Here is an 18893-nt window from a genome sequence, read left to right as displayed (position 1 = left end):
GTAGGTGGGTAGAGGAGAGACTCACTGGGTGTCGTTGGGTAGGGTGGTGTCGGAGTTAAGTTCGCATGTAGGTAGACCACGAAGTGGATCAGAAAGAAAATATCTAGGTAGAGTGTGGTACTTAGATACATAACGGGGTAGGTAAGAATGTAAAAAGGTACAGGGTGTGACTGGAACACGTCCCATATTATAGGCGCAAGCATAGCTGTATGGTTAAGAAGCGCGCTTTGCAGCAACCTGATTTTGGGTTCAGTCCCACTACACGGCACCTTGGGATCGTGTCTTCTACTATAGCCCTTGGCTGGCTAATACCTTGCGAGTGAATTCGTTAGACCGAAACTGTGGGGAAATCCATTGTATTATCTATCTGTCCATCTGTTTGTCTGCCTGTCATACATACGTATGTATGTATGTATGTATGTATGTATGTATGTATGTATCTTCTATTTTTTAATTATTATAAATCTTCCAATGAAGAGGGAACCGGTTTCCGACAAAGATACAAAGCTCCATCTTTGGGATGTAGTTAACACAGACAAATTCACATTTTGAACTTGAGAAAAGTCTTACATATTTTTACTGTTCCACTTACAACTTGCATTTGTAATATGTACGAATCAGCCGATCAGTTTATCCAGATTCTCCTTTAAGTGTTTACTAACAAAACCTAGTGCTACAATTATTATTGGTATAAATATGCAATCATAGTCTGGATATAGAAGCTTGAGGTTTCGAAGCAGTTGTCTATAGATATTCTCTTTTTCTTTGATTTTCAAAGAGATATTTATATCTGCAGGGCAGCTAACCTCTATGATGGCACATGCCTTTGCCCATGTATGTATGTATGTATGTATGTATGTATGTATGTATGTATGTATGTATGTATGTATGTATGTATGTATGTATATAATAAATCCCTCCCAAAAAACGAAGAACAAACACAAAAAAACAACAACGCGAGAACGTGGTACGTGTAAAGTATTAGCAGACGCTCAGAGAAGGAAAGAAAGGCGGTTTTATGTTACGAGCAAAGCTCTTCTTCAAGAACAGGAGACAGAGGAAAGTCCAATAGAAAAGGATGACCGAAGAAAAAAAATCGCCAACGATTCACATGTGGTTACATTTTGAAATGAATATGTATGTATGTATGTATATGTGTATATATACATATATATTCTCTTACTTGTTTCAGTCATTTGACTGTGGCCATGCTGGAGCACTGCCTTTAGTCGTGCAAATCGCCCCCAAGACTTATTTTTTGTAAGCTTAGTACTTATTCGATCGGTCTCTTTTGCCGAACTGCTATATTACGAGGACGTAAACACACCAGTATCGGTTCTCAAGCGATGTTGGGGGGGGGGGGACAAACACAGACACACAAACACACACACACACACACACGCATATACATGCATATACACATATACGACGGGCTTCTTTCAGTTTCCATCTACCAAAACCACTCACAAAGCTTTGGTCGGCCCGAGGCTATAGTAGAAGACACTTGCCCAAGGTGCCACGCAGTGTGACTGAATCCGGAACCATGTGGTTGATAAACAAGCTACTTACCACACAGCCACTCCTGCGCCTATATATATATATAAAGGGAAATATCCTTTATGTTGCATGTCTCGTTCCTCTGTTTGTTTTTTTTCGTTGTTCGAAAAAATGTTCGTTTTCTGTCTTCGTCTTTATGTTTTCGTTTCTCATTGTGTTTAACGCTTTTTGTGATGTCCTGTACCCATATATGCATGTATGTATACATATAGATGTAGGTATTACATATATATGTGTGGATATATGCATATATTTATGTATTATTTGTTATTATTATTATCATTATTATTATTATTATTATTATATATATATATATATATATATATATATATATATATATATATATATATATATATATATATATATATATACGTATATATATATAATTAATTATCAATGTAAATTGCGGGATTCTCTCCCTTGCCTTCCTTGAAAAGGCTTGTCATTAACTCTAATGACTTTTATTTTCATTACGAGCGCAATTACTATTCATTAACCATTCAGGTTCAAATGAGACCCAAGCATATTTGAACTAGTAACAAGTTTGTATTTATACATATCGCTGCTTAGCACTGTCACCGCGTAATTTATTTACGGCGTGCTGTTGAATGGCGCAACCAGTCATTGAACGATAACGGGAATATAAGAGGGATCTATCTCTCGTGTTAGTTCGCAGCCCCTTGTCTCTCCAGTCTCTGCACCTTATATATATATATATATATATATATATATATATATATATATATATATATATATATATATATATATATATATATATATGCATGTATGGGTGCAGGACGTCACAAAGCGTAAACAACATGAAATACGAAGACAAACTTGGGTATGCGAACAACAAATGGAAAACAAGACAGGTAACATAAAGAACGACCATTCATCAGTTGTCGGCTGTCCATATACTCTTCATTTCGAGCAATTAACGACAATATATGGCTTCGAAAGGCAGTTGCTCCCTCGAACCAAAATATAATTTGGGATTTGTGGAGGGTCAAAGTTGGTAACAAAAACAGGACGGTAGATACATACAACAAACTAACTGAAAACAAACATGGAGGGCCAGACGAGGTAAGGTAGCAAACGCTGGAGGAATATTGTCTTTGACAAGAGAAAAGACAGAAGAGGAGACAGATAAGAAAAAAAAAAGACGAACGCGTGAGGAAAAGAAAGATGGACGATGGTTATGTATGAGCAGCGAGAGAGAGAGAGTAAAGGAATATATATATATATATATATATATATATATATACATATATACGCATACACTCACTCACAAACACATATGGTGTACATGTGTAATAAATGCGCAGTGTGTTTGTGTGCGTGCCTATATACAAGAAGATGTAACTAGAACCAGTTAACAATGCAACACTAAAGGAAGGCTGCTAACACCTATGCAGCATTTCAACGTTAAATCAACAAGCCAGCTTCTGTTCCTTTGTTTGTGAAGAGAAAATGTTATAAGTTAAAATGTAAATAACACCTAAGCCATTACGGCATCTGCAGAGTCACACAGCAGGTGGGGGTGAGGGTTAAAATGCGTCAGGGCTGGTGTAGCGTTGATGTCATAGACTGTATAGTGCACATGGCGACTGTCAGTCGCCAATTGAAGATGAATAATAAAAAAGATAACGAGGTCCAATGTCGATGTTAACAATGCAGAGATGAAAGTGGAAAAATCTGTACATATTTCGGGCTTAAAGCACACCTTCAGAAGGGTGCGGTCAAAGTAATAGATCCTGCTGTTTGGATAGCCGGATAAGCAATGCACGCGCGCATGTGTGTAATGAACTTAGATCACTTTAAAACGAGAAGTCATGGAACCAATAGCGGATTAGATCAAAAAGATTAAATCATACATACATACATACATACATACATACATAACTAACGTTGAGAGATTGTGCTTGAGATTTGTTTATGGACATAGCAAAACTTAGTTTCACTGAGAACTGGAGCCGTTCAAATTGATAGGTGGGGGGTCAGATGGGATTATTGGAATCTGTGGAATGAAGACATCGTCACCCTTATATTTCTCAAGAGAAAAGAATTTTGGTGGTAAGGACTAAAACCTCTTGTTTCATTATCACAATGAAAAAGCGTTTATCTTTGGTTTAAAAAAAAAAGAGGTGGGGTCGTAGACGTATGACAGAGAATTATTCAATATTGTGTTTGCTCCTATCAGAACCGTTTAACTTCAAAGCAAAAAAACAAAACCAACATAAACAACATGTAAAACATTTCTGCTTTTGAAGAAAATTTTTTTTAATTTAGTGACCCACTAGAACCTTGCCCGGGTAATGTAAAACCTTCATGCCAAATTTGGTACAGATTGATCCAGCGGTTTGGCCGTGCAGAACAATAGGCCGTATGGCTAGGGGGAAATTGTAAATTCGATTTTGAATCTGAGATGCGACCAATATCAAAGTAGAAATAGTCACATCAGATTTAAATATGAAATATCGAGTGTACTCTAGCTGATTTTATTAGGTCCATTCCACGAATAATTATTTGAATAACTCATGTTGATATCTCTAACTTATATCTCAGGAATATTGAACTTTAAAATTTATAAAGTTTATCGTATAAATCCAAAGATATCTTACGGTGTGTAAGCGTGTGCACGTATGAAGAACTTTCGTCATTTAGAAACCTTACTGTTTCTTTTTCTTTAAACGTCTTGTTTCATTCTCACAATTAAAAAGCGTTCCAAAATCGTTTACCTTTAAAGCGTAAAAACAAAACCGACATAATTTCTAGCCAAATTTGGTAGATTGATCCAGCAGTTTGGCCGTGCATAGAGGAAACACACACCCACACCCACACACACACACACACACACACACACACACACACACACATACACACACACACACACACACACACACACAGGGCTTTATATATATGCATGCATGTATGTATGTATGTATGTATAATAATAATAATAATAATAATAATAATAATAATAATAATGATAATAATGATGATGATAATGATAATAATAATCAATGGATGGAATTTATAGATGTTTTAATGCTTTTCTGTGAAGTGATGCATTAAAACATTTATAAATTCCATTCATGGATTATTACTGTTTTTATTACTATATTTGTCCTACATTATATCGACACAGCTCGAAAAACTGCTGTTGCCAGTTTATATCATCAGGTTGTAGCCGGCATAATAAGGAGCTTTTACATGCAGATTCCAAAATGCTTCTCCTAAACGAAATTAAAAGATATATATATATATATATATATATATATATATGATGTGGAAATTGTTCCGACAGCATTGCACAAATGATATCGGTATCACTTTTAAAATCTACCCAAGGCTTGGTCCCGGTGCCATGCGTCCTCTACAGAAATCGTACTCTCACTAAGACAGAACTACTTCTCCTCAACGGGACCTGCTCTTTTTAACTTCATTCCGAAACATATAAAGGCGGAAAAAGATTTCATAATCTTCAAAAAGTTCTTGGATGAATATTTCCAACAAATTCCGGATAAACCACCTACACTCGGATATACTGCTGCAAACAACAACTCTTTAATCGAATGGGCAATGGTGCCTAAAAATAACTACACAAAAATACATTACTAAATGACTTTTCCAGATGGTTCTATTAAGTTAGCTATGGCCTGGACCAATGTGGCCGAAACCCATCTAAGTATCTAAGTATCTAAGTATATATATATATATATATATATATATATATATATATACACTGGGTGCGTAAGGTATTTGAGGACATATTCTGGGTCATTGTTGCATTTTTTGCTAACTCTGTATAATCTTTGTTTCAGAGTTTCAGAAAATAATAATGACAGACCATTGCTTACAATCCCAGAAAGTCCATGAGACCAATTGCAAAAGATCTCCATGTGTCAGAAGGAACAGTCAGAAATGTTGTCCACGAAGACATCAGATATAAGTCTTATATGGTGAGGAAAGGTCAATTTGTCAGAAAAAGCAAAAGAAAATCACTACATAAGATTTAAAACGCTCTGAAACAAACTGACAGATCCAGCAGAAGAAGATTTGATTCGGTTTTCCGAAACGAGAAAAACTTCGACCAAAATCAAAAAGTTAACCGAAGAAATGACAGATGGTTATGTGCAGGCCCTTCTGAAGTTCCAAGTGTTACGCATACAAAATTTCCTGCAACTGTCATAGTTTTAGGGGTTGTCAGCAATGAAGGAGATGTGATGCCTCCTTACTTCTTTCCACAAGGTCTTTCAAAGCTGCCATAGTCGGAGTAATGCTCAAAATGAACCAGGACCACTTGATTCAAGCATGTAGATAATTTAGATCTCATATAGAAGCAGTTGTTGAAGCTGAAGGTGGTTTTATTGAATAACATTATAGAAAAGAAGGTTTATTTTTTATCCTCATAGCATTTTTTGAATAAAAAAAGTTATCTGTTATTATATATATCTGTTTTTTTTTAATAAACATAAATCTGTCCTCAAATATCTTACGCACCCTGTATATGTATATATATATATATATATATATATATATATATATATATATATATGTATATATATATTTCGTTCTATCCACTCTTTTTTCTTTCGCTCTCCCTCTCTCACATTTCCTGGCCTTCCCTTCATTCTCACCTTCCCTCCTCTTTCACCACACTGTCCTTTTTCTTTCTTTCTTGTCCCTTCCTAATTATTCTATCCCTTAGCCTCTACCTCTCTCCTCTCCTTCCACGTGACCGGTGTTCGGCCAAGCCTGACCTTTCTTGGTTCGACTACCATCTCTGCAACATCTATATCCCTTCCGATGCCTGTCATCTCTTATGTCCCTGTCGTAAGGCTTCACTTCCACACACGCCGGCTTAATTTAATTCGTCCTTAATCGAAAGACACCTGTTGTTAATGTCCTGTTGTTTGCATTTGTATTTGTGTACCATTTCTCCGTTTTTTTTCCGTCCTTGGTTTCGTATACATTCGCTGCTTTCTTCCAAGGAATCTAGTGCTCTTTACTTAGATTTTCTTTGGGGCTGACCAGATTGGAGCAGTCTCGAGTATAACCAGCCGAAACTGCAAAGACAATCTGGAATTCGACTGACGAAAGAAAACTCCGAATGACCCGACCTTGTTTTTTCTTGTCCCTTTTTGTATCATCTAACTGTCTGGATGTCTTGTCGCCTGTTGCGATCTTGTCCCATTTTTTGTATTCTTATATATCTATATATAACAGACGAATGGAAGGTTCGCAAATTTAACCCTTCATTATTATACTTTATTATACCTACGCTACATCAAGGGTTCACCGAAGAATTGGACTTCTTGGTAAATAAGCGGAAATGGGAATTACCTAACAGTATCCAATCGGTATAATTGATGCCTATGATGATGGACTATTTCGCTGCCTGCTCTAAGTGATTCCGTTTAGCCAAATGGTAGCGTCTTACACGTTGGTGTGGTAAGAAGTTTGTTTCCCGACCACATAGTTCCGAGTTCAGTCCCACTGCGTGGCAAGTGTTTTCTACTATAGCCTTGGGCCGACCAGAACTTTGTGAGTGGATTTTGTCGACAAATACTGAAAGAAGCCTGTCGTGTGTATGTATGTATGTATGTATGTGTATATATATATATATATATATATATATATATATATATGTATGTATGTGTGCATATGTGTGTGTAGATATGTGTGTATATATATATATATGAGCATATGTATGTATGTATGCATATTTGTGTGTGTGTATCTTTGAGTTTGTTTTGTCTCCATCACCGCCTGACAACCGGCGTTGATGTGTTTACGTCCTCGTAGCTTAGCGGTTCGGCAAAAGAGGCCGACAGAGTACCAGACTTCAAAAAAATATTAAATACTGTTCGATTCATTCGAATAAAAATTCTTCATGGCAGTGCCCCAGCATGGCCGCAGTCTAATGACCGAAACAAGTAAAAAAAAGCGAAAGAAAACTCTGTGTGTGAGTGCATGTGTGCGTGTGTGTGAATGTCTGTGTGTTTGTGAATGCATGTCTGTGTGTTTGTGAATGCATGTCTGTGTGTGTATATTTGTGTAAATGCATGTGTGTGTGTGTGTGTGTGAATGCATGTCTCTGTGTGTGTATAATTGTGTGAATGCATGTGTGTGTGTGTGCGTGTGTGTTTGTGTGTGTGTGTGTGTGTGTGTGTGTGTGTGTGTGTGTGTGTGTGTGTGTGTGTGTGTGTGTGTGTGTGTGTGTGTGAGTGACAAAAACTAGTAAAACGTATGTGTATAAATGAGTGTATAAAACTAAAGTTAATAAGCAAAGATGCCACCATCATCACCGGTATCACTAAAAGACCACCAGTACCAGGCTCAACACCAACGCCATCATTAACACCAAAACCAACCCCCAACGCTAACGCCATCATCAACAGTAGTAGCGGCAAAATAACTGGCGGTAGCAGAAGCTTTTACTAAAAAAAGAGAAACAGCAACAGACGGCCTCACCCTTTTACCCTTCACACACCTCTGTTTGTCCTTATGCTAAGAGAAACAAATCGAAAAAGTTTAGTTGGCTACCGTTGGTTGATAATGTATTTTATGGTTTCTCTGTTTTAGCATAAATAGAGACACAAACACAAAACCCCTTGGCCAGCTACAAGATTATACATAAAATATATATAATATAATATAATATAATATAATATAATATATGATGTATCATACTATAATATATATATATTTGTATTTATAGTGTATCGTGTCTTTTTTTTTCTCTCTGTCCATCATAGTGTTTGCTTCATCTCATTTTAGCTTATTATTGTTTATATAATTTATTTCGGAAGAGCAAAAAGTGGGTAGAAAAATTGTTATTAAAAACTCGTGGTAGATAGCAGGATTAGATTCTAAGTTTGGACGGGCAAATGGGACAAAGAAATTTAACACCCTATGTTAAGTTTCGTCCACTCTATATCTTTTTGTTTTCTTTTTCTTTTTAGTGCTTACCATTTTTCTTTCTTCATTTCGTTCTTTCGTTTTTGCCTTTTTTGTTTTATTTCGTCGCCACTCTATTCCTCCCTCACTCCTTCATCTCTCTACTTTCTAAACGATACCTTCACCGTAGTTTTTCGTTATTTCGTTGCACTTTCATCATAAGAAAAAAATTTCGCTTCCTTGTCTATCTATCTATCTATCTATCTATCTATCTATCTATCTATCTATCTATCTATCTATCTGTCTGCCTGTCTTATCTATCTGCGTATCTCTCCATCTCTCTTTCTCTCATTTTCAATTGTATACTATATCACATATAACACATTTCTACGATGTATATTTCTATTCCTACCTCCTCTCTCTATCAGATCCACTTTCTTCCTGCCTTCTTTCGTTCATTCACACACTGACACACAGACACACACACACATTCCCCCTCCCACTCTCTCTCTCTCTCTCTCTCTCTCTCTCTCTCTCTCTCTCTCTCTCTCTCACTCATTCTGTCTCTGTTCTCTTCTCGGCCTTCGCCATCATCCAATCTTTTCTCTCCTTCTTCCTCACTCACTCACACCATCTTTCACTCACACCATCTCTCCCTCACTCACTCTCTACTCTTTCTCTAAGTACCAGACAACTTTCCTTTTCTTTATTTCTCTCTCTCTCTCTCTCTCTCTCTCTCTCTCTCTCTCTATCTCCATCTCTCTCTCTTTTTTTTTCATTTATTTCTTCACGATATTATAATATAATATTTAGTTTCGAGAAGGAAGTTAGATATTTTCTACTTATTCTTCGTCTCGATAAGTACATTTTTTTAAAAACTGGCCTTGACTAAATGGATACCCTTCGAATATCTACCACTGCCTGGATGTTGGCATTAATAATATTACACTTAGTAGACTTAACAAAATGTTTTAATTTGGAAGTGGAGAATTTTTTTGTCCACAAAGGTGTGAATGGGAGTATGTTTGGATATTCTGTGGCTGTACATATTGACCAGGCAACAAGTTGGTAAGTTCTTCAAAACTTCAATTACTTTCTTTCGCTTTTGCCTTTCAGCCTTGTTTTTGTTGTTCATTCTGTTCATTAAATACATTTTTTTACAAGGTTGTGTGTGTGTGCTTTTTGTTTACACCTTTCATTTCAGATGGGGTAAAATTCGGTTATGGGGGAGCTCCCGTTGTTGTTCGACAGGAGTGGTGGTGGGGCTTGTTTTATAATAGCACCTCACTACCTTTCGTCTTTCATGAGATTATAGTATTGAAATTCAAACGCACACAGCGACACACACTTACACATATGTATTTTACCAACATGATATACGTGTGCATTAATATGTGTATGTGTGTGTGTAAAATCTAAGCTGCTTATTCCAGTATTACTATTCAATATATAGTTAAGTTTTATACATATGAGAACACACACACACATACACACACATATTAGTTTTAACATTTATATAACTGTTTGTGTATGTATGTATGTACTTGTCACAGTCATTGGACTGCGGTCGTGCTGGGGCGCTGCATTGAAGGGTTTAGTGAAACAGGTCGATCCTAGTACATACATACATACATACACACATACATACATACGTATATAATCAACATATAGATACGCGTATGTATATGTGTGCGTGTGTCGTCATGCTTGTGTGTTTGTGTGTTCGTGTATATAAGTGTGTGTATTTGCATGTATGTATGTCATTGTTCACTTTTATTTAAAGATTTCTTTTGCCAATAGAGAAAGAGCCGGTTTCTAACCTCGATCCAAGATTTCTTCACTGGAATTTCAACATTAGCAACAGGGTATTTTTGTATGTATGTATGTATGTATGTATGTATGTGTGTGTGTGTGTGTGTGTGTGTCTGTGTGTGTCTGTGTGAGTGCATGTATACATGCGTGTGTGTGATTGTGTGTAAATGATGTAAGACAAGCATTGTTGATAGAAAATCGAACCTGGTAGTTATTTTGTTTGATTGGCGATTAGTGTGTGTGAAGTGCGCACGCGTGTGCATAGGTGCATGGCGTAGTGGTTAGGATTTTGTATTCAGGGCCGGTTCAGGATACCGACAGCTCGAGCAGTCGCCCGGGGTGCCGTGTGTTAAGGGGCACTAAGGATGGCGTGACAAAGATAAGGAAATTTCCACGGCCGTCAGCTTGTACACGCCGAAGCCCACCTTGCCCGGGGCGCAAGCAACCCTAGGGCCGACCCTGGTTGCACTCAAGGTCTAGCTTCGATTTCCGGACCGAGTGGCGCGTTTCTCCGTTGCTCCATCGACTCAGCTGTAAACCGGCATCCCTGCAACGGACTAACCTTCTGATCGGGTGTGCCACGCAGTGGGACTGAACCCGGAACCATGTTGTTTGGAAACAAGCTTCTTACCACACAGCCACGCCTTGAATTTTCCACTTCAATGTTGGTGTTTAGGTGCTTCCCGCCCCCTAAAATTTTTATACTTTTAAACATTTTAGCTGAGACAGGCATAAGGTCGGATAAATCAACTCAAGTTGAAGTTTATTTTGCAAAAAAAAAAAAAAAGAAATTTAATAAATGTAAAAAATGTAAAAAATGTAAAAAAGGAAAGAAAAACTAACCCTATATATATATATATATATATGATATATGCCTATATATATATATATAATATACATATATATGTATATTTATATACATGTATATATGTGTGTGTGTGTGTATATATATCGTATATGTTATCAATTAATGTTTAGAACTTGATGTATTCAATTATATTTCAAAGGGCCCTGATGTGAGGAACAAATGCGTTAATTTTCCCTGTTTTTGTCTTTTTCTTCCATTCAATTCCAGTATTATGAACACAAGAGTACAAGATTATAGTGGGGAAAAACTAAATATTTTATCTCCCACCATTTGTCATACAGACATACATACATACAATGACATATATATATGTTTATATATATATATACATGGGCGCGCGCACGCACACACATATACATATACACAGATACATATACACACACACACACAGTGTGTTCTGAGTGACTGACCCTACTTAAGCGAAGGGAAACCTGAATTTAGTTTCTGTTTCGTGCACAACTTTCAATGAGGAACTATGCACGCATACACACACACACTGAACGCCTCATATAGTGTATACAATCTCCCTCTCCTCCCCCTTCTCTCTCTCTCTCTCTACACACACACACAAACATTAGTGCCGAAAATATATTTTATATACGAATATCTGTGTATATTTGCACATATACATGTTAATATCTACATTCACACATTGGAAGAGAAATGTGTGTGTGATTGTGTATGTGTACATATGTGTGTGTGTGTGTGTTTGTGTGCATGTGTGTGTACGTGTGTGTTGGTTTCAAATTTTGGCAAAAGGCCAGCAATTTGAGGAGAGAATACTAGTCGATTACATCGACCCCAGTGCTCAACTGGTACTTCGGCGTAATTTGATTCACTGCCTTCCAGCCATGAAACTGTGGCCATGTCTTCTCGTTGGGTAGCTAATTATATCGATTGTGTCGCTACACCATTCTACCATCCAATACTTATTTTACCGATTGTTGCTTAAGGTATCGATCTCTCTACGTAAAAAGCTACGCAGACGTGGACGGGCGGGAGCCGGACTCAGGACGTGAAAATAACCAAATATGTTACTGGAAGGTGTTTCGTTTAACACGCTATCGATTCTGTTATCAACCCCATACCCATCCAATCTGTCAATGGAAGTTTATTTTACAAACTGCTGCTACTGTTAAATATGACTAATAACTGTTGCTGTGAAGTATCTCTTCAACTTCACTTTCAGCATATCTTGTTCACGAAGGTTATTTCATGAAATGCCTCCTGTACCACTTTGCACACACAGCTATGACACACGCAACTGCAGACATACATACGCATGCACACATCTCGCATACCTACAGACATATCTGCGTGTTGATAGATGCTTTGATGCAGAGGTAAACAGTAAGGGTACATTTACAGATTAGTGCCCACGTCGGCTTTGAGCATAGCTTTCGAAAAGATGTGTATTTTGTTAATGAAATTTTGTAGAGATATGTTTTCGAGAGGGTAGATTACGATCATGTTCATAGCATTAAAAGCAAAATTGAAGGGTTTGAAGAAGTTTTGTGTAATTTTCATCCCCTCCCGAATTTACTTCCTCTTTTTAACATTTTAGCTTTGTTAATTCTCTTTTAAACGCATATGTTTAAATGACATTTTGCAGAAATACGTTTTAGAGAGCACAAATTATAAAACCTTGCATATTTTAAGCATAGCAATCTGAAAAGAAAGAAGAAATGTTAAGTTTATAGAAATTAGTGGTAACATCGTCGAGGCAGGAGGAAAGGAAAAGGAGCGGAAATTAATAAATTTTTTTATTAAATTTTCTCAATAAAACTGTAATCTACATCTTCAAAAACGTATTACTGCGAAATGCCATTTAAAAATATGTATTTTAAAGAGAGGTACAAGGAAACAATTTCGGGAGTTGGGGAGAACGATTAAAAACTCCTTCAAAAATTTTGTTTAGTGTTATCAATATGATCATAATGTACACACTCGAAAGTGTATCGCTACAAAATTTCATTAAAAAGTATGCACTTTTCAGAAAGTTACAAGGTCGATTGGCTGGGTTGGGGTACTAAACTGTATTTATGCCAACAGCGATTGTAGCCATTTCTGCAATATAATTTGTTTAGCTGCAGGTCAAATCTGATAGCGAAAACATGATGTAAACCGTTGCTGCCTTGACCTACAATGTTTCTACATTGTTCAATGTGTCCTTTCTATTCTTAAGATGGTAGGTTGCATTTTGAGAGAAATTAGATGCTATTTTTTTTTTTACCATGTCAGCAGACAATCATATTGAGGAGTAAAGAGCAAACTTTGATAGACTTCACTGACAAGAAAGACGGCTGCATAATTGCATGTAATTTATACAACGTAAACAATAGTATGTGTGTGTGTCTGTGCGTGCATGCGTGTGTGTGTGTATTTTCAAACGTAGAATGCGACTCAAAGGACGAGAGTTTCCTTGTAACTTCTACCGATTAAGAATTATAAACACGCGCGCGTGCACGCACACATGCATGCATTAAGTTCTGTTTATCCTGTTTGTCCTACAAAACCTATATATAAATACACACAAACTATACGCATACGCTTTCATTTTACACGTTTATTTATGTTCCTAAAATATATCCACCTACACACTGCTATGTGTGTGTGTGTTTAGCTTTCTGGTTGTACATAGGATACACTTAATGGAACATAAGTAACGCAAACGCTATACGTCTGCATTTAATAATACACACACACAAGAGCAGGCTTATTCACGATGCCCGCTTTTGGTTTTGTTACTGTTATCGGTGCATATGAATTTAGCTATTAAAAAAAAACTGTATTGTTTCTCTTTTAGAAAAATAATGTTGTCCACTACTAATTCTGAAGTCAAACACCCAACGCTCCACCCTAATGAACTGAACTACCGCTTAACATTAAAAAAAAACCAATTATATTTTTATAATTAAATATTATTAGGATTGTATAAAAAAAAAGAAACTGCTAAAACATTTTGTGTATAGTAGAAATATAACCGTGGAGGTGCAATGGCCCAGTGGTTAAGGCAGCGGACTCGCGGTCGTAGGATTGCGGTTTCGATTCCCAGACCGGGCGTTGTGAGTGTTTATTGAGCGAAAACACCTAAAGCTCCACGAAGCTCCGGCAGGGGATGGTGGCGAACCCTGCTGTACTCATTCACCACCTCTTTCTCTCACTCTTACTGCCTGTTTCTGTTGTGCCTGTAATTCAAAGGGTCAGCCTTGTCACACTGTGTCACGCTGAATATCCCCGAGAACTACGTTAAGGGTACACGTGTCTGTGGAGTGCTCAGCCACTTGCACGTTAATTTCACGAGCAGGCTGTTCCGTTGATCGGATCAACTGGAACCCTCGTCGTCGTAAGCGACGGAGTGCCAACAAGAAATATAACCAATTTATTTGCAGATAAATTTTAACAACAAAATCTTATATGGGACCCTAAGGGTCCAGTTGAGAACCGCTGGTTTAAACTCACATTCTGACGTTCTATACATCTTTTTGTTTCTGTTTTCTTTTTCATCTCTCACTGCCTTCGCCATTTGGTCTGAGGAAGTAGATGAAAAGAAAAAACATGAAAATAAAAGCAATCAAAGCAACGTTTACAATCAATTGATGAAGTTAAGTCACCGTGTAATACAGGTGTAGTCCGTAATATTTTATGTATTTATGATTACATGTGATTGCTTCTGTTTTTATAAATCTGTGTATTAATGAGTCTACAATATATGTAGTAATGTTGTGTTCGCACTTGTTTTACTGCATTTGTTGTGTAGATATTTAGAGTGTTTAGCGATAAAGCGTGATGTATGACTACATTAAGAACAGTCAAAAGTGTCACGACATACTTTGGTGCATACAAAATCTTTTATTATAAAAAAGAAATATGTATGTGTATATATGGTTGTGTGTGTATGTATGTATGTGGGGTTTATTTTAATGATATGATCCAAAGATAATAAGCTTACGACGTAAGAAAAATGTTAACAACCGTTTATGGGAGTCGAACTATATACCTCTTGTATATCAGACGGCTGCGTACTGTTTACACGCTACAATCTTCAATCAAATTGCACTTAGAAATAGATGTACGCTTCACGGGATAAACTGACTGAATTTATCTTCCCACATATCTCAAATGAAGAATTTAAGAATTTTCCGTAAATTCTCTCTCTCTCTCCCTCTCACCTCTCTCTTACTTTGATATACAAGCATACATACATAAATATATACATACATATATATATATATATATATATATATATATATATATATATATATATATATATATATATATATAGATAGATAGATAGACAGATATAAGTGTGTGTGTGTGTGTGTGTGTGTGTGTAGTATACGTTGCAGCTGTGTTTATATGATATCAAACACTTTCATTTTCGAGATCATGTTTGCAGATGGCTGTGACAGAATTGTAACCAGGTCTTCTCTGTCATCATGACATGGGCCTTGCACACAGTAGAACTCGATCGCCGCATTACGAGTTAATTAAACTCTCGTTAGATTTACTGTGCCGTGTTGTTTAATGCATGCTTGTACAAATATGTAATAGCTTTTGAATAAAAAGTGTGTGTGTGTGTGTGTGTGCTTTAGAAATTGAAGGGGAAGACATAATCAGAGTCGAAAGAAAAAAATTAAAATGGGCAGAAGAAATGAGAGAGTGAAAGAGGAATTTAGAATCTTTTTGAATTAAGACTGAAAATATGCAAACAAATGAAAGAGAAAGATAAAAAAGAAACTGGAATGATATATAAGTGTCTGTAAATGGAAGTCTGTGAGTGTGTGTGTGTGTTTTCGGTGAGGTCAACAGTTGGATATAAATATATCTTTATATAAGTGAAATTTGTAGCGTCCTGTGTGCGAGTATGTGTGTGTTTGTTGGCTTGTGTGCATGTATGTGTGTGTTTGTGCGTATTTATGAGCTTGTGTGCCTATATGTATATATATGTGTGTGTGGTGGATGTTATTATTATGGCTGCCCTTGTGCACGTGCTCTGTTTGTTTGTGTGTGTGTGTAATAGCGATATATATATACATATATGGGGGGGGGGGGGCTATCGGTGACGGAGAGAGAGTGTGTGGGTGGGTGTATTGCGGGTTAGAGTGGTGTGTGTGTGGGGGGCGGTGTAGTGTTGCGTTTCTGCTCTGGAATGTACCTGGTGGTGGAGGAGGTGTAGGTGTGTCGAGGGTTGCTAAAGTTGCTGTTCTTGTTGTTGTTTAGTCCCGGATCAAACCTGATTGAGGAGATCTGTGATCAAAAGTATTCCAGCCATGACTATCCCGTCTTTACCCCATAAGCAAAGAAAACAAATTCTATGCGTGTTTTTTAGACGGTATCGGGCAGAATGATCTGGCAGAATGGTTAGCACGCCGCGCGAAATGCTTAGCGGTATTTCGTCTGCCGTTACGTTCTGAGTTCAAATTCCGCCGAGGTCGACTTTGCCTTTTATCTTTTCGGGGTCGATTAAATGAGTATCAGTTGCGCACTGGAGTCGATGTAATCGACTTAATCCTTTTGTCTGTCCTTGTTTGTCTCCTGTATGTTTAGCCCCACCCCACCCCGCCCGTGGGCAATAAAGAGATAAAATGACTTAAGTGAACACTGTGCCTCACCTGTGTCCGTAGTGCTATTAAATCAGTTTTTGAAGTTATCTCTAAAGATTTTCTATGGAAATTAGAGCCAGCATTGATTTGTAAACATTAGACATATTCGTATACGAAACGTCGCAACAGTTGAGTGCTAGCTCTAATTTCTATAGAAAATTCTGTAGAGATAACTTTAAAAAGCTCAGTGTTGTGGGCGCGTATCATTGTGTGTGTGCTGTAGTGAGTGTGATTGGTGCAACGCTGTTGAGTGGATCTGAAAGTTTATAGTGTGAAAAAATGTGTTGCGTTTCGGATTATGTATATAATATGCTGTGTACGTGTGTGTTTATTCCTGCATGTGTGTTTGTGCGTATACGAGTGAGTGTGTTTATTTTCTGCTTATGACTTGACGCTTTTACGCACAATATTCCACCCATCTTCCTGGCTTTCAGACACTTAACATTCTACGTTACTGAGAAATGATAGTTATTTGACTAAAGTGGAGTGACTGACTGTTGACTGATTCCCCACTCCATCCTAGTAATTCAGATCTGCTCGATTTAAGAAAATACAGTCTAATGTAATGTTTCTTTTTAATCTTTTACTGTGCGTGTGGGGCGCAGAATTTTGCAGTGTGTGCAAATTTTGTTTTTCTTTGCAAAGTATGTGCGCAGCCATGCGAATAACCATTGCTCGAATTTCTTCAGATAAAAATTCGATTTCATCTTGAAAAGCCTTGTGTGCGCACATTTTCCCCTTTTGTGCAACAGTTGTAAAACATGTACGTGCGCACAGCTTGCAGAACACACCTGTGTTTCTTGGATAATTTTATTATTTTTGACTCATGTCTTTATGAAACCTTCCAATGTAATTTTTCGCATTTTTGAGTACATTTACAAAACACCCAAACAGCAACGAAGGCAGTGGGAAAGAAACAATTGCACAGGTCTTCAAACTACTTAGGCACACATTTTCCTCTGTGTGCGCGTGCACAAGTGCACAGCTTAGAGAGAACATTCGTGTGTTGCATAATTTCTTCATTTTTATTTCACATCTATAATCAAATCTTTGTGCGCAGTTTTTCACATTCTTCGTGTAATTTCCCAAAATATTCAAACAAGAAAGGAGATGAGAAGCAAACAACTGAAAGTCTCTTTGCAAGTCTCTCTTTGCGCCGCCCTGAACAGTAATCAGCGGAAATACTTGTGATACTTGCTTAATCTGCCCAGACTTGGGCTCCAGTCTTTACTCTCCGTCTGGGCTTCTGAGCAATAAATAAATAGTTACATATACAGATCAAGAGTAACGACTGCAGGCAAGCTTATGGACTGCATCTTCTTTTCTATGTATGCTGTTCATTACCACCTTACCGGGAATCCGGCAGAGACGACGTTTAATCTATTCCGATTGTAACGGGAATACGTTGTGACTGGGTTAACGGCGTCCCAATTCTATCACCATTTTTATCGATAAGAGAAGCAGGACTTTAAAACTCAGTACAAACTCAGCTGCTTCGTTGAAGTCAGGACTATCTCCTTTCCTTGTTTTCTTTCTCACATTTAACTTCTTTTAACCGGGAGGATGGAATCACTTTGTAGAGGAATTGGTACAAATGGCAAAGTCGTTAGAGCTGTGTTTTGTAATAGTTGTTCGGGATCTTTAGGGTCAATTTTGTCTTTTGTTCTTCCAGGGTCGATAAAATGAGAAACTAGTGGCGTACTGAGATGGATGCAAACATTATGATAAGCTAGGCGACGAATGAATCCAAGTCCCGCATTTTATTTATTTATTTTTTTTTCCATTGGTCCTCGCTGTAATGAAAGATAACATCGTTGTTGATAACATTTGATCCCCCGAAACTCCAATCGGAACAGATTTTATTGCAAAATGGCGTTTAACAAAGGTCTTAACTGTCATGGTCGTCTCATTGATAAGTGTATTCTGTAGATAGGAATACATTGATCCAACTACGCACCCGGCTTTTCGTTCTATGTGTGTGCATGTATGTGTGTATGTGTGTGTGTGTGTGTGTGTTTATGCGTGTGTATAAACATAACAAGCTTAAGTACATACGTATACAGGTACATATATAAATACATGCATTCATACATACACATCTTTATATATTTATATTCTCATATACATAAAACATGCGTGTATATATA

The 18893-nt window shown here is 37.2% G+C and overlaps 1 protein-coding gene across 1 annotated transcript in view; it reads left to right on the top strand.

The window, feature by feature from the left end:
* The first annotated feature begins 9122 nt into the window (after positions 1-9122).
* Positions 9123-18893, top strand: part of LOC106879883 (integrin alpha-8) — a 268832-nt gene continuing 259061 nt past the window's right edge. Inside the window, exon 1 of the mRNA XM_089358425.1 lies at positions 9123-9528. Coding sequence (XP_089214551.1) covers positions 9353-9528 — 176 coding nt within the window. The 5' untranslated portion in view covers positions 9123-9352. The remainder of the gene's footprint in view (positions 9529-18893) is intronic.

Source organism: Octopus bimaculoides, chromosome 10, assembly GCF_046866305.1.
Source record: "Octopus bimaculoides isolate indiv1 chromosome 10, ASM4686630v1, whole genome shotgun sequence".
Taxonomy (NCBI): domain Eukaryota; kingdom Metazoa; phylum Mollusca; class Cephalopoda; order Octopoda; family Octopodidae; genus Octopus; species Octopus bimaculoides.
Note: the sequence above shows the minus strand (reverse complement) of the source record. Positions and strands in the feature narration are given on the sequence as shown.